Source organism: Mesoplodon bidens, assembly GCF_964165515.1.
Source record: "Mesoplodon bidens genome assembly, chromosome: 8".
Classification (NCBI taxonomy): domain Eukaryota; kingdom Metazoa; phylum Chordata; class Mammalia; order Artiodactyla; family Ziphiidae; genus Mesoplodon; species Mesoplodon bidens.
Window position 1 is genome coordinate 79,605,800 of NC_138165.1, and position 14,680 is coordinate 79,620,479.

General features: G+C 36.8%; 1 protein-coding gene across 8 annotated transcripts in view; it reads right to left on the reverse strand.

Annotated features, from left to right (window-relative positions):
* ALS2 (alsin Rho guanine nucleotide exchange factor ALS2) overlaps positions 1-14,680 on the reverse strand; it is a 94,730-nt gene that overhangs the window by 69,608 nt on the left and 10,442 nt on the right. For all 8 annotated transcript variants that reach the window (XR_014016491.1, XR_014016492.1, XM_081242329.1 and 5 more), the window contains exons 2-4: positions 7,880-7,959; positions 6,476-6,630; positions 2,727-3,664 (exon numbers count right to left, since the gene is read on the reverse strand). Coding sequence is in view for 6 of the 8 variants with exons in the window: in XM_081242329.1 (XP_081098455.1) it covers positions 2,727-3,664; positions 6,476-6,630; positions 7,880-7,899 (1,113 nt within the window). In the remaining 2 variants the exon portion in view is untranslated. The remainder of the gene's footprint in view (positions 1-2,726; positions 3,665-6,475; positions 6,631-7,879; positions 7,960-14,680) is intronic.

Here is a 14,680-nt window from a genome sequence, read left to right on the forward strand (position 1 = left end):
AGATGGAAATGAGTGCTTAAAATACAGTTCCTTATCAAAAGTACTTCCTTTTGTTTGAGTGGTGTTTTATCATGGTATTTAAAAATAGGTCCCAGCTGCTTTTATAAAATAAACACAGTAGAAGGGAGAGGGAAGGGAAGGTATGGAAAACATCACCTTCAATAGGAGGTAATAGCCCTGGATAGGAGGTTGGAAAAATGCAAGTTTTACTATTGATCACTGCTAGGAAAAATTACACAGATTTTTACTAAGAAATAATGAGAAAAAATTACATTTTAAGAAGAAAAGGCTCTTCCTAAAATGTTTTATGAACACAAATGTATATATGGCATACACAGGCAGAAAAATTAGTTATACCTCTAAACTATCCGCCCCCAAACTATGTTCTGAAATTTCTGTCCTTCTACTGTTTCATCAAGAGTTATTTTCCATGACCCAGGGGCAAGGTAAACTGAAAGATTACCTTTGCTCTCACTACCATCCAGCAATGTGGTAGGTTAATCATTAAACATTTGGATCCAAGGTTCTTAGTGTTATTCACAGCTGTATTAGAAAGCCAACTAAAGTTTTCTGATATCTTAGTGAAAAATCAGTTAACACTTACTCTGAGCTGTCAAGCACCACTGTTTACTAAAAAAGAAAGTCACTAGATATACCTATTAACACACGAAAAGGCTTTTGGCTCATGAGCATAGGTCACAATGAAAATTTTGTTTCCTATGCTACCCAAAGATCCCAAGGGGTGGGAGGGTGTGTGTGTGTGTATCTTAATTTGTCCTGAATTGCAAACCAAACCAAAAATATTTTTTAACACTGGCTTCTGATTTTTCTTAAAGGAAATAATTCCTGTTCCCTGCACAGTGCCTGGCATGTAGTAGGCACTCAATACATTTTGTTCAATTAAACACTAAATTCAACAAAATGTGAGTCTTTAATTAAAATATCCAACAAAATAAACAAATATACCATATAAAAAAAGATAAATACAAAGCCTATTACTTCCTTGGTGACACAGTTCTCATGATAACTTGTTCAGAAAAACTGGTGTCACTATTTCCAACATCTATTTACAAAAGCTCGTAACAGAAGCAGTGATGGCATTTAGGGGTGACTAATTTAGGGAGTTCTTACTGGAGGAAAGTCAAAAAAACTCTACCTTATATAAACTTTAAGCTATTGTTCTAACTGGCTCCTCTACTTAATTATATTTAACAATTCATAAAATAAGTAAATAAATAAAACAAAAACACATGACCAGCAATTTTGATGGAAGACATAATTTCAGGAGTTCCAATCAACCAATAGCAAAATGCAATAATGAAATATATGCTTCATTGCCAAATACTTTGGTTTATTTCACAAACGTGAGATATTCTTTCAATTATATCTGGCCAGAAGAAAAAAACTTGTCCTAAGCCACATAAATTCCTAATGGTTAGCTGTATGACTGAGACACTATTTACAAAGATGGAATTACACTTAGTTAAACACACACTGCCAAAACTAGCATAGGTAACCAAACCTTACATGTTTAACCAAACAGGTCCAAAGGAAAGTGCAATTTCAATGATGATAATCTATTATTCAAATAAACAGTATACAATAAACTTTTAACTACAACTTTAATAAATCAGAGAAATGACTTTTGGAAAGTCAAAATCTAACTTTTTTATAAGCATGTACAAGTCCTGTTCAATTATTACTTTTGCTTTGTTTAGATTTTTCTTTCTCCAAACAGCTTCTTAATAAAAAATTTAAAAAAAAATCAAACACCTACAAGGTTCGGTGAGTAGAGTGTGAAATAAAAACTGTTTCTAAAAACACCTCTAAGCAACGTTCCCATTCTGAACCAGTAAACAACAGTGATGAAGAATCCAGAGGCTATGTGGTTTCAAAAACCTGAAAGCAACGCCACAAGGCAGCTCTTTTATGATTAGTTTTTTTTTTTTTTTTGAGTCTTAACCACTGGACCACCAAGGAAGTCCCTAGGATTATATGTTTTTGTTTAGATTTGTTTTCTTAGAGTTTTGGAAAAGCAAAAGCAAAAGGCCTCCACTAAGAGTAAAAAAACAAGTAACCTTTAGAACAATTTGTTTTAAGTAGGGAGACACAGCTTACTACATGCCCCTGGTAAATAGCTTTTATCCACTTACTACAAGTTTTCAAAGTGAAAGTAGTTTAAAGGAGATGAAGAGAATATAAAACCCTCCGCCCAGTGATGCCCAGTGAGGACCACTGGTATAACTGAAAAGAATTCAAACAATATGTAATGCCAGTCAGTTTCAAGTCTGCCTATAATCGAGGGATCTGCCACACAGCAACCTTCTCTGATAAAGAAGGAAAGGATTTTTCTCAATAGTATCTGAAGAGTGCTACAAATACAGATAAGAGAATTCTTTGTGAATATATAGTCATGTTAGATTAAACTCTTCAGGAGCCCACCTTAGCCATGGGGGAAAAAGTACTTGGGGAAAAAAAAATGGGATTTCTCTACTTACAAAAGAATCCCAGAATAACATCTTTCAACATCATAAATAAAGGGCCAGAATGTGAACATGAAAAGTAATTCTGAATTAATCCAGGGTTCTCCTTATCTAGGCTTGCATGAGAAGACAGATTAGTAGTCAAACTCAAAAAATCCAAAATGGTACCAACACTTCGGTGTTTTGAAGTTTCTCAGGAAAACTCATACGGTTCAACTTTATATTATAAAATTTAGCAGGTACCTGAGGTGGCACTGGCTTTTCACCATTCTCTGAGTTCTCTCTCACTGAATGATCAGACAGTTTCTGCACGTATTCATTTACTGCCTGAGTGTCAGGGGACGATGGTACACTTCTTGCAGAAGAAATTTCAGCTGTTCCCATGACATCTTGTGGGGAGGAAATGGTCCCAACACTGGTGGTCTGAACATTTCCAACATTCAGTTCGGTGGCAGCAGGCAGCTCATTTTGTACGAAGGTGTTCTCAAACACTTCTCCCTGGCCATCAAGGGTTTCAGTGGAGGGGCTGATGGCCGTGCTGGCCTGGTTTTCTGACTGGGATTCTGAGAGTGTCACGCCTAATGGACAGCAATGGCTGTCTGATATAATCACATGGTCTTCTTTGTCAGTCATTGTAATTAACAGCTGGCTGCACTGGTTACATCTTTCTGGCACTGGCTTCAGATCCTGGGAAGGGAGGCACTGCACCAGGGCTAAGCTGTGGAATGCACCACAGGCAACTTGTAGCACTACTCGCCCAGCAAGATGTTCCACCTTTTGTGGCTTTGTCACTGGGAAGGTAGTGGTAATGAGACCCAACTGACAACCGGTACCCCATGCCCAAATCTCTCTGCTTAGGGACAGTGCCAGAGTGTGCTCCTCGCCACATGCCAGCTGCAAGACCCTGACCGCTAACAAAGGACTGGTCTCGGAATCAGAAATGCTGACAGGGTTTGGTTCTGGAACATACTGCTGGTTAGCTACCGCACACTGGCCAGCAGAGTTCTCCCCCCACATGTACACTACGCCACTTTCTGTCACTGCTCCGCTATGGAAACTCCCTGTTGCCACAGTAACGACATACTGCCCAACCAGCACCTCTTCTAGAATGGGGCTACTCGGACAAATCTCTGCTGGTTCACTTCTCCAGGGGAGGGTCCCAAAGCTGTAGACCTCACCATCTGAAGGTTTAAAAAAAAAAAAAAAAGGGAGGGAGTTAGTGAATTAACTAGAAATTTTGTCAGCTAACTTTTAGTCCCCTCTAGGTTTAACAAAATAGATTTTTTTTTCTTTTTTTAATTTTCAAAAGCACAGTTGTAGAAATTTGGTTGAAGCAGATAGCATTCCACACTTATCAATCTTTTAACAAATAACATCTTTTAACATTCTGAAATATAGTGACAATTTCTACAAATTGCAGGAGACTACTTCAGATGAAGGGTATTGTTCCCCTCCTTCAGCCTTATCCTACAAACTCCTAGCATCGATCCGTTACTAATGGCTATCATTGCAGGCTATTACAGAAGCAGATTCCAAGAGTTCAAAGACAAAATAATGATCATGACATGGTTAGACAAAATAAGCAGAAGATAAAACAGACACATTCGCTAATATCTACAACATTCACTACTACTGAATGAGTCAGAGCAGCAAAAAATTATGCAATGACATAAAAATATTAGAGACTCACTTTGGCCAAAACTATGAAATTAGCTTTATACCTCCAGGTTGGACTGAGAGCACCAATGTTAACATGACGTTGTGTAGCATACTATGTATAATTTTTAAATGTTATTTATAATATATATTGTGTACTAGGTAGCCTTCCTGAGATGTCATTTGTTTAAAAAGCAAATCACAACAAAACAAAGAAAAAAACAAATGAAGCCATGACTAGCTGGCTTTAGAATTAAAAGGGAAGGCACCAGTGAGTTGGGTACATGAATGACGATAACCTATTTGTGTTCACGTGTGCTACCAAGTCATAGTTTTACTGCAGGTGTTGGGGAAATTTGGGGGTATGTGCAAATGATTTATGCTAGCTAAAAACCTCAAATGGAACAAAGACTTGGCCATGGGTTTTGAAAAATATTAAACAAAGCCCACCATCCTTTCTTTCCTATGTGACCAGAGGGTCACCCATTTTCTTTAAACTAATGAAAATAGGTACTATTTTTCCTCCACAAAGCAGCAATTGAGTTGCTGATAAAAAAAGGCATACTTTATCTTTGGCCTATTACACATGGCAGATACATTTATACACTCAAACTCACTACAACATCTATGTAAGGAAAAACACAATGGTGGCTAGAGGGAAGATCAGCTTTTATTAGGGAATTTCTAATTTGTATAGAGTACTGAGAAAATAAGCTCACTGGTTAAGATCTTTTAAACTTTTCTTCCCAAGTGATATAACACACTTGCAACAGTTCACCAACACTTTCAATTGGTATTATATTCCATTAGAATAACAGTCTCTCCAGAGCAAATTGCAGAGAAGTGAATATTTAGACATCATTTTTTTAGCCTGGAATACCTCAAAAATAGTGAGTCAATGAGGTGCCCTCATTGAATTATGAGCTAATGGTTAAATTGAATAGAGACAAAGCTTGAAAATTTCTAGTATTCAATCAGAACCATTTCCTCACTTAGAAAAGAAAGTACCTGAGATCTTTGTGCCATTTCAAGCTACACATCTGTGTGAGCTGAGATTTTTTTGTTACTTTGACACTTAAACCAGAACACTGCTTAAACATGAACATAGGTTATTTACCTTTTTTTTTTAAGTTTTCCCTCAGTTTTCCCAGGCTTTTAGGTTTGATTCTATATGTTTAAAGATATCATGCTCGTGAAGGATTCCTAAATATCTTACTGAGGGGCTAATAAAACGACAGTAACAGAATTCTACTTATATGAGAACTATAGATTTTGAAGCCCATAGGGAAGGTACTGGATATAGTTCACATTTGAAAAATAAGGCTTTCTCCAAATTCTGGCCTAATACAGTAATAATAATAGTATTATGTATTATTATAATAAAAGTGACATAATAATAAAGAAATTAGAAAGAAATCCATGTTTGCCCCAAAAAACCACCATGGTCAGATTTATGCTTTGTTTCCTAGAATCTGTCTTCCCTTAGTTCCTACAAGGAAGATACCACAGCATTGTTAAATACTTAATAGATACTTACAGAGTAGAAATTTATAAATTAGTGAAGCTGATGGCAGTCCTGACCCAAATCAAATTTGCCATGACTTAGTCGGTAAAGTGCCATCAAAATTAAAGGCAGCTCTCTATATAGATTATAGCCTATGTTTCTGATATAGATTTGTAGATTTTATTATATGTTCTTATGAGCTGCTATTTATGCCTGAGAAAAACGGTACTGAGACAGTACAGCCAAGAGATTTAAAAAGCAAATTTTGAAATTAGACTTTCTGGGTTCCCACCCTAACTCTGACCCTTTACATAGTCGTGTGTGCTTGGGAAAACAATTTAATCTCCCTGACCTTCAGCTTCCTCATCTGTGAAGTGGGGATAATAACAGCAGCTACCTCATAAGGTGGCTGTGAAGAGGCAATGAGATAATACATATAAAGTGCTTAGTGCAGTGCCTGGCACATATAATTGTTTAATAAACATTAGCTATTATTAGCATTATTATTATGATACATTTAATGAACAAAGGTATAGTAAAAGGGTCTCTGAATATGTAATCTTTTAAAAAATCTAATTTTTCATGTACTTATCACTACAAGATTTTTAAACTGTAATTCTCCCTTTTATTCTAGTTATGGTACATCTTAAATATAAGAACTCATCTGATTTCTGATAAAGGGAGTAAGAACATATTTTGAAAACAAAAAAAGCATAAGCTCCAGCAAAGTTCACTCAGAATCCCTCGTACCCAGTAACCCTCAGCTGCTCCTATACGCTCCGACACTGGTCAGGGTCTCAGTTAGTGTTGGCTAAGCCATTCTTTTCAATACCTTCAGTCAGAAGAACTCCATGTTTCACTCCAAGGGCCGCATGAAGAACAGTCTTTCCTCCCCAGCCTGGCAATCTCTCTGGTGTTACAGAACGGGAGCCTGCCTGCCACACATGGACCAGGCCTCTTTCTTTGGATCCTTCAGCTTCTGTTGAGCTACAAACATCAAGAAAAATAGCTTAAAAATAGCTTGTTCCTCCAGTTCAGAACTGTATCTTTTATCCTTCATACCGTCATGAGATTTATACCTTTTACCAGTACATGGGTGACTGAGTCAGATAGTTTAGCACCTATTTTATGCCGTGGTTATGACACAGGAGCAGAGGTAAAATTACTATTTATATAAATGATTTGAGGATAAACCCACAAATTACTTATCTCTACCTAAGAAGCAAACAAAACCTGGGCTATTTTTTGAAGTTTTCTGATTTAAAATTTCAAGATTCTTACTTCTCAGTACATTAACTCCTTGTTTAGATGTTAAAGTTATAACATGTCCCAAGTTGGAGTCTTATTTTAAATTTTCAGTTTTTAATTTGGTATTTTTAAAAAAAAGTATTTGATGAGAAAGACAGAAGGAATAGAGATCCATATTTCCCTTTATACCAAGCTTAAGCTCTATAATTCTTATTTATATTTTTAAGAACTAAATTTATAACGGGTACCAGTAAAATCCTTCATGCTTTACTCACGTTCTAGCCAAAGAATTCTATCCATCTGATAACCCTAGTTCAAAGAACATAAAACACACAGCTGTGTAACAATGACCGTATCCCAACTGCCTCCCTTTCCAAGAAAAGGCCACATTAACATACTCTGGGTTTCCCTTTATATAAAATTTTCCTTTGTGTCACCATAGATGGGGCATTTATTTTCATATTCTTTTTTCTAGAACACTGATGCCAATATTTTAATGAGGCACAGAAACTTTTTTTGGTTTTCTTTATTTTATAATACCTAGGATTTTCTCTACTTTTGCTAAATAATATTCCTCTGAACTGTAATTAGGCATAACCATGTTTTTATGAAAGGAAAGCCACAAACCTAACCCTCCTTTCAAAATATCATTCATGGCGCCGAGTTCCCTAAGGATAGAATTACAATTAATAAGGCTACTTTTGAAAACCTGAAATTATGTGTGACAAAAAAAAATGGCTTCAAAAGCTTTAAAATGGTGAAGACATTTTGTGCCTTTTATAAGCATAAGAAAGGAACTAGCAACAAAGTGTACCACTAACAAGCTTTATTGTAATTATCTTTCTCTCTTTACCAATCAACACAAATGTCACTATTCCTACTTAATAGCCATCAACAAGAAAATTAAACTGAAGAGAAGCTACACATAAGTGGAACTGTCTGTTGTGTTTTCCTAGAAGGGTAGGGGAAAAGGACAAAATGGTTTTACCTTTTCTTCTTTGAGTCCATCGGTCAGTGGCAGCACTCCATCACCAAATCATTCCCTCCTTGCAAAAGGTATATAAAACCCTAAACGGCAAAACACACGTAAGCACGAAGAGCAGTCAAAGAGCACTTTGCTATTTTATCTGTCAGATTTTAAAAAAAGAAGAAAAAAAGGCAGCTCTCCAACAAGTGCACATTCACTGGGCAATAAATACACAGCAAAACTATTTAAACTATTTCATATCCCGCCTGCCAAAGTCAAATCTCTAGACTGAGCCTGCCCACTGAGCTTATAAAAATGCCTGTTGATCGTCAAATGTAATGTCAAAGTGAGAAAAGACTACCCACAACCTAGCTGTTCTTTGTCAGGCAACAGATTTTTTTCATTTGTTTTTTATTATAAATAAGTTCAATCTGAAAACTCAATGTGTTAAGTATTCATTACACACAAATTAAGGCTACTTTTTAAAAGCTGCTGGGACATATGAACACTTAAATACCAATTAAGTAAACAAGAATTTCTTGGGGCTTCCCTGGTGGCACAGTGGTTAAGAATCTGCCTGCCAATGCAGGGGACACGGGTTCGAGCCCTGGTCCCGGAAGATCCCACACGCTGTGGAACAACTAAGCCCGTGCACCACAACTACTGAGCCTGCGCTCTAGAGCCCATGAGCCACAACTATTGAAGCCCACGTGCCTAGAGCCTGTGCTCCGCAACAAGAGATGCCACCGTAACGGGAAGCCTGTGCACCACGATGAAGAGGAATCCCCTCTCACCGCAACTAGAGAAAGCCCGCGTGCAGCAGCAAAGATCCAAGGCAGCCAAAAATAAATAAATAAAATAAATAAATTAAAATTAAAAAAAAAGAATTTCTGCAATCTCTCCAGTAATGTATCAGATTCAAACAGTTTTAATTTCATTTTCCAGTAATGCACACACACAGAATTACATCATTAAAACAAAGTTTTCCATGTATTGGAACTAGCAGTGTTTTCCCCAAATCAACCTCAATTCAAAACCATAATCCAAAGGGCTGGAAGAAAGAAGTTTGAATTTAAAATATCTATTTTTAAATCTACCATTTAATAGAAAAGAGCTATATGAAAATAACAGTACAAATATCATGACCTATCATTTCAGAAACTCAATGTTTAATAAAGTAAGAGCTAGAAATACTGACAGGCAGAAAGAAACGCTCAATGCATTTCAACTAAGAAATTCACATTTTTAAGGGCACCAAAACTCATGAAAATAAGAGCAACGGGGTTTTAGATGTGTGAATGATAAAAATACTGGGGCCAAATTCATTATTTTTCTGCAAAAGGGTATGGCATCGTCACTGTGCTTTGAAAAGAGCCCACACCGGCAGGAGTGATGTAAGACCATCTGTTTACTCCAGGTTGCCTGTGAATTCTTACAGTTTCCCATCTGTATATCTGGAGGAAATAACTCTCTACCTAATGCTTATTTTAGAAAGATTTTGACTCATTCAAAGTTGGATGAAGGGTACATGTAAATGAAAGATATATCTGAACAGATTTAATAAATGCTATTCATTTAATAAATATGATTACTAAGTGGTACTATGCTTTGTGTGTCACAGTAATTAACTTTTAGTAAAATGTACAGTTCACAGCATACAGAAAAGTTCTGAGGCCAGGTCTAACCTATGCTCATCTATGAGAGATCAGGGAGTAACTGGTCCCTTGATAAAAGTTAAACAATGCCCGGGGGGAAACCAGAGAACTGCTCTGGGAGGGTGTGGGAGTGCACAAGCACACTTCATGCAACTGATTCACTGTTCGTAAACCAAATTGTGTCCTACTGCCTGTCAATCAAAACTGTTGAGAATCGGTAAAATGAATAAAGCAGATGAGCTTTCTTCTCTTTTGGTGTCATATTCTTGAATACAGTGTTTTCTTAAAGTGGATATACTCCTTATGCCACATGATTTCTAACCAACATTCAGTTTTTCAAATCCAAATGGAATTAAAACTCTACAAACTGTCTTGCAACTTTGTTACTTATTATATACTGTAGGAAGGATAATGATTCCCAAGATACCTATGTCCTAATGCCCAGAACCTGTGAATATGTTAGGCTACATGGCAAAGGGGAAGTAAAACTGCTAATCAGCTTGTTTTAAGTTGGGGAGATTATCCTAGTTATCCAGATGGACTCAGCATAATCACAGAGTCCTTAAAAGTGGAAGAGACGACAAGCCTCTTAGATAGCCACATGCACCACAGGGCAGACAGCAGAAGCAAGAAGAACTACAATCCTGCAGCCTGTAGAACAGAAACCACATTCACAGAAAGACAGACAAGATGAAAAGGCAGAGGGCTATGTACCAGATGAAGGAACAAGATAAAACCCCAGAAAAACAACTAAATGACGTAGAGATAGGCAACCTTCCAGAAAAAGAATTCAGAATAATGATGGTGAAGATGATCCAGGACCCTGGAAAAAGAATGGAGGCAAAGATCAAGAAGATGCAAGAAATGTTTAACAAAGACCTAGAAGAATTAAAGAACAAACATAGATGAACAATACAATAATTGAAATGAAAACTACGCTAGAAGGAATCAATAGCAGAATAACTGAGGCAGAAGAATGGATAAGTGACCTGGAAGACACAATGGTGGAATTCACGGCTGTGGAACAGAATAAAGAAAAAAGAATGAAAAGAAATGAAGACAGCCTAAGAGACCTCTGGGACAACATTAAACACATGAACATTTGCATTATAGGGGTCCCAGAAGGACAAGAGAAAGAGAAAAGACCAGAGAAAATATCTGAAGAGATTATAGTCGAAAACTTCCCTAACATGGGAAAGGAAATAGCCACCCAAGTCCAGGAAGCGCAGAGAGTCCCATACAGGAAAAACCCAGGAGAAACATGCTGAGACACATAGTAATCAAATTCGCAAAAATTAAAGACAAAGAAAAATTATTGAAAACAGCAAGGGAAAAACGACAAATAACATGCAAGGGAACTCCCATTAGGTTAACAGCTGATTTCTCAGCAGTAACTCTACAAGCCAGAAGGAAGTGGCATAATACACTTAAAGTGATGAAAGGGAAGAAACTACTACCAAGATTACTCTACCTGGCAAGGATCTCATTCAGATTCAATGGAGAAATCAAAAGCTTTACAGACAAGCAAAAGCTAAGAGAATTCAGCACCACCAAACTAGCTCTACAACAATGCTAAAGGAACTTTTCTAAGTGAGAAACACAAGAGAAGAAAAGGACCTACAAAAACAAACCCAGAGCAATTAAGAAAATGGTCATAGGAACATACATATCAATAATTACCTTAAACGTGAATGGATTAAATGCTCCAACCAAAAGACACAGGCTTGCTGAATGGATACAAAAACAAGACCCATATATATGCTGTCTACAAGAGACCCACTTCAGACCTAGGGGCACATTCAGACTGAAAGTGAGGGCATGGAAGAAGATATTCCATGCAAATGCAAATCAAAAGAAAGCTGGAGTAGCAATACTCATATCAGATAAAATGGACTTTAAAATAAAGAATCTTACAAGAGACAAGGAAGGATACTACATAATGATCAAGGGATCAATCCAAGAAGAAGATATAACAATTATAAATATATATGCACCCAACATAGGAGCACCTCAATACATAAGGCAACTGCTAACAGCTATAAAACAGGAAATCGACAGTAACACAATAATAGTGGGGGACTTTAACACTTCACTTACACCAATGGACAGATCATCCAAAATGAAAATAAATAAGGAAACACAAGCTTTAAATGACACAATAGACCAGATAGATTTAATTGATATTTATAGGACATTCCATCCAAAAACAGCAGATTACATTTTCTTCTCAAGTGCGCATGGAACATTCTCCAGGATAGATCACATCTTGGGTCAAAAATCAAGCCTCAGTAAATTTAAGAAAATTGAAATCATAGCAAGGATCTTTTCCGACCACAATGCTATGAGATTAGAAATAAATTACAGGGAAAAAAAAGTAAAAAACACAAACATGGAGGCTAAACAATACATTACTAAATAACCAAGAGGTCACTGAAGAAATCAAAGAGGAAATCAGAACATACCTGGAGACAAATGACAATGAAAACACGACGATCCAAAACCTATGGGATGCAGCAAAAGCAGTTCCAAGAGGTAAGTTTACAGCTATACAAGCCTACCTCAAGAAACAAGAAAAATCTCAAATAAACAATCTAACCTTACACCTGAAGGAACCAGAGAAAGAAGAACAAACAAAACCCAAAGTTAGCAGAAGGAAAGAAATCATAAAGATCAGAGCAGAAATAAATGAAATAGAAACAAAGAAAACAATAGCAAAGATCAATAAAACAAAAAGCCGGTTCTTTGAGAAGATAAAAAAAATTGCTAAACCATTGGCCAGACTCATCAAGAAAAAGGAGAGGACTCAAATAAATAAAATTAGAAATGAAAAAAGAGAAGTTACAACAGACACCGCAGAAATACAAAGCATCCTAAGAGACTACTACAAGCAACTCTATGCCAATAAAATGGACAACCTGGAAGAAATGGACAAATTCTTAGAAAGGTATAACCTTCCAAGATGGAACCAGGAAGAAATAGAAACTATGAACAGACCAATCACAAGTAATGAAATTGAAACTGTGATTAAAAACCTCCCAACAAACAGAAGTCCAGGACCAGACGGCTTCACAGGTGAATTCTATCAAACATTTAGAGAAGAGCTAACACCCATCCTTCTCAAACTCCTCCAAAAAATTGTGGAGGAAGGAACACTCCCAAACTCATTGTATGAGGCCACCATCACCCTGATACCAAAAGCAGACAAAGATACTACAAAAACAGAAAATTACGGACCAATATCACTGATGAATATAGTTGCAAAAATCCTCAACAAAATACTAGCAAACAGAATCCAACAACACGTTAAAAGGATCATACACCATGATCAAGTGGGATTTATCCCAGGGATGCAAGGATTCTTCAATAAACACAAATCAATCAATGTGACACAGCATATTAACAAACTCAAGAAGAAAAACCACATGATCATCTCAATAGATGCAGAAAAAACTTTTGACAAAATTCAACACCCATTTGTGATAAAAACTCTCCAGAAAGTGGGCATAGAGGGAACCTACCTCAACATAATAGAGGCCATATATGACAAACACACAGCAAAATATCATTCTCAATGGTGAAAAACTGAAAGCATTTCCCTAAGATCAGGAACAGGACAAGGATGTCCAATCTCGCCACTATTGTTCAACATAGTTTTGGAAGTCCTAGCTACGGCAATCAGAGAAGAGAAAGAAATAAAAGGATACAAATTGGAAAAGAAGAGGTAAAACTGTCACTGTTTGCAGATAACATGATACTATACATAGAGAATCCTAAAAATGCCACCAGAAAACTACTAGAGCTAATCAATGAATTTGGTAAAGTTGCAGGATACAAAATTAATGCACAGAAATCTCTTGCATTCCTATACACTAATGATGAAAAATCTGAAAGAGAAATTTAGGAAACACTCCCATTTACCACTGCAACCAAAAGAATAAAATACCTGGGAATAAACCTACCTAGGGAGACAAAAGACCTGTATGCAGAAAACTGTAAGACACTGATGAAAGAAATTAAAGATGATACCAACAGATGGAGAGATATACCATGTTCTTGGATTGGAAGAATCAATATTGTGAAAATGACTATACTACCCAAAGCAATCTACAGATTCAATGCAATCGCTGTCAAATTACCAATGGCAATTTTTACGGAACTAGAACAAATCATCTCAAATTTGTATGGAGACACAAAAGACCCCGAATAGCCAAAGCAGTCTTGAGGGAAAAAAATGGAGCTGGAGGAATCAGACTCCCTGGCTTCAGACTACATTACAAAGCTACAGTCATCAAGACAATATGGTACTGGCACTAAAACAGAAACATAGATCAATGGAACAAGACAGAAAGCCCAGAGATAAACCCACGCACCTATGGTCAACTAATCTATGACAAAGGAGGCAAGGATATACAATGGAGAAAAGACAGTCTCTTCAATAAGTGGTGCTGGGAAAACTGGACAGCTACATGTAAAAGAATGAAATAGAACACTCCCTAACACCATACACAAAAATAAACTCAAAACGGATTCGAGACCTAAATGTAAGACCAGACACTATAAAACTCTTAGAGGAAAGCATAGGAAGAACACTCTTTGACATAAATCACAACAAGGTCTTTTTTGATGCACCTCCTAGAATAATGGAAATAAAACCAAAAATAAACAAATGGGACCTAATGAAACTTAAAAGCTTTTGCACAGCAAAGGAAGCTACAAAGAAGACGAAAAGACAACCCTCAGTATGGGAGAAAATATTTGCAAACGAATCAACAGAGGATTAATCTCCAAAATATATAAACAGCTCATGCAGCTCAATATTAAAAAAACAAACAACACAATCCAAAAATGGGCAGAAGACCTAAATAGCCATTTCTCCAAAGAAGACATACAGATGGCCAAGAAGCACATGAAGAGCTGCTCAACATCACCAATTATTAGAGAAATGCAAATCAAAACTACAATGAGGTATCACCTCACACCAGCTAGAATGGGCATCATCAGAAAATCTACAAACAACAAATGCTGGAGAGGGTGTGGAGAAAAGGGAACCCTCTTGCACTGTTGGTGGGAATGTAAATTGATACAGCCACTATGGAGAACAGTACGGAGGTTCCTTAGAAAACTAAAAATAGAATTACCATACGACCCAGCAATCCCACTACTGGGC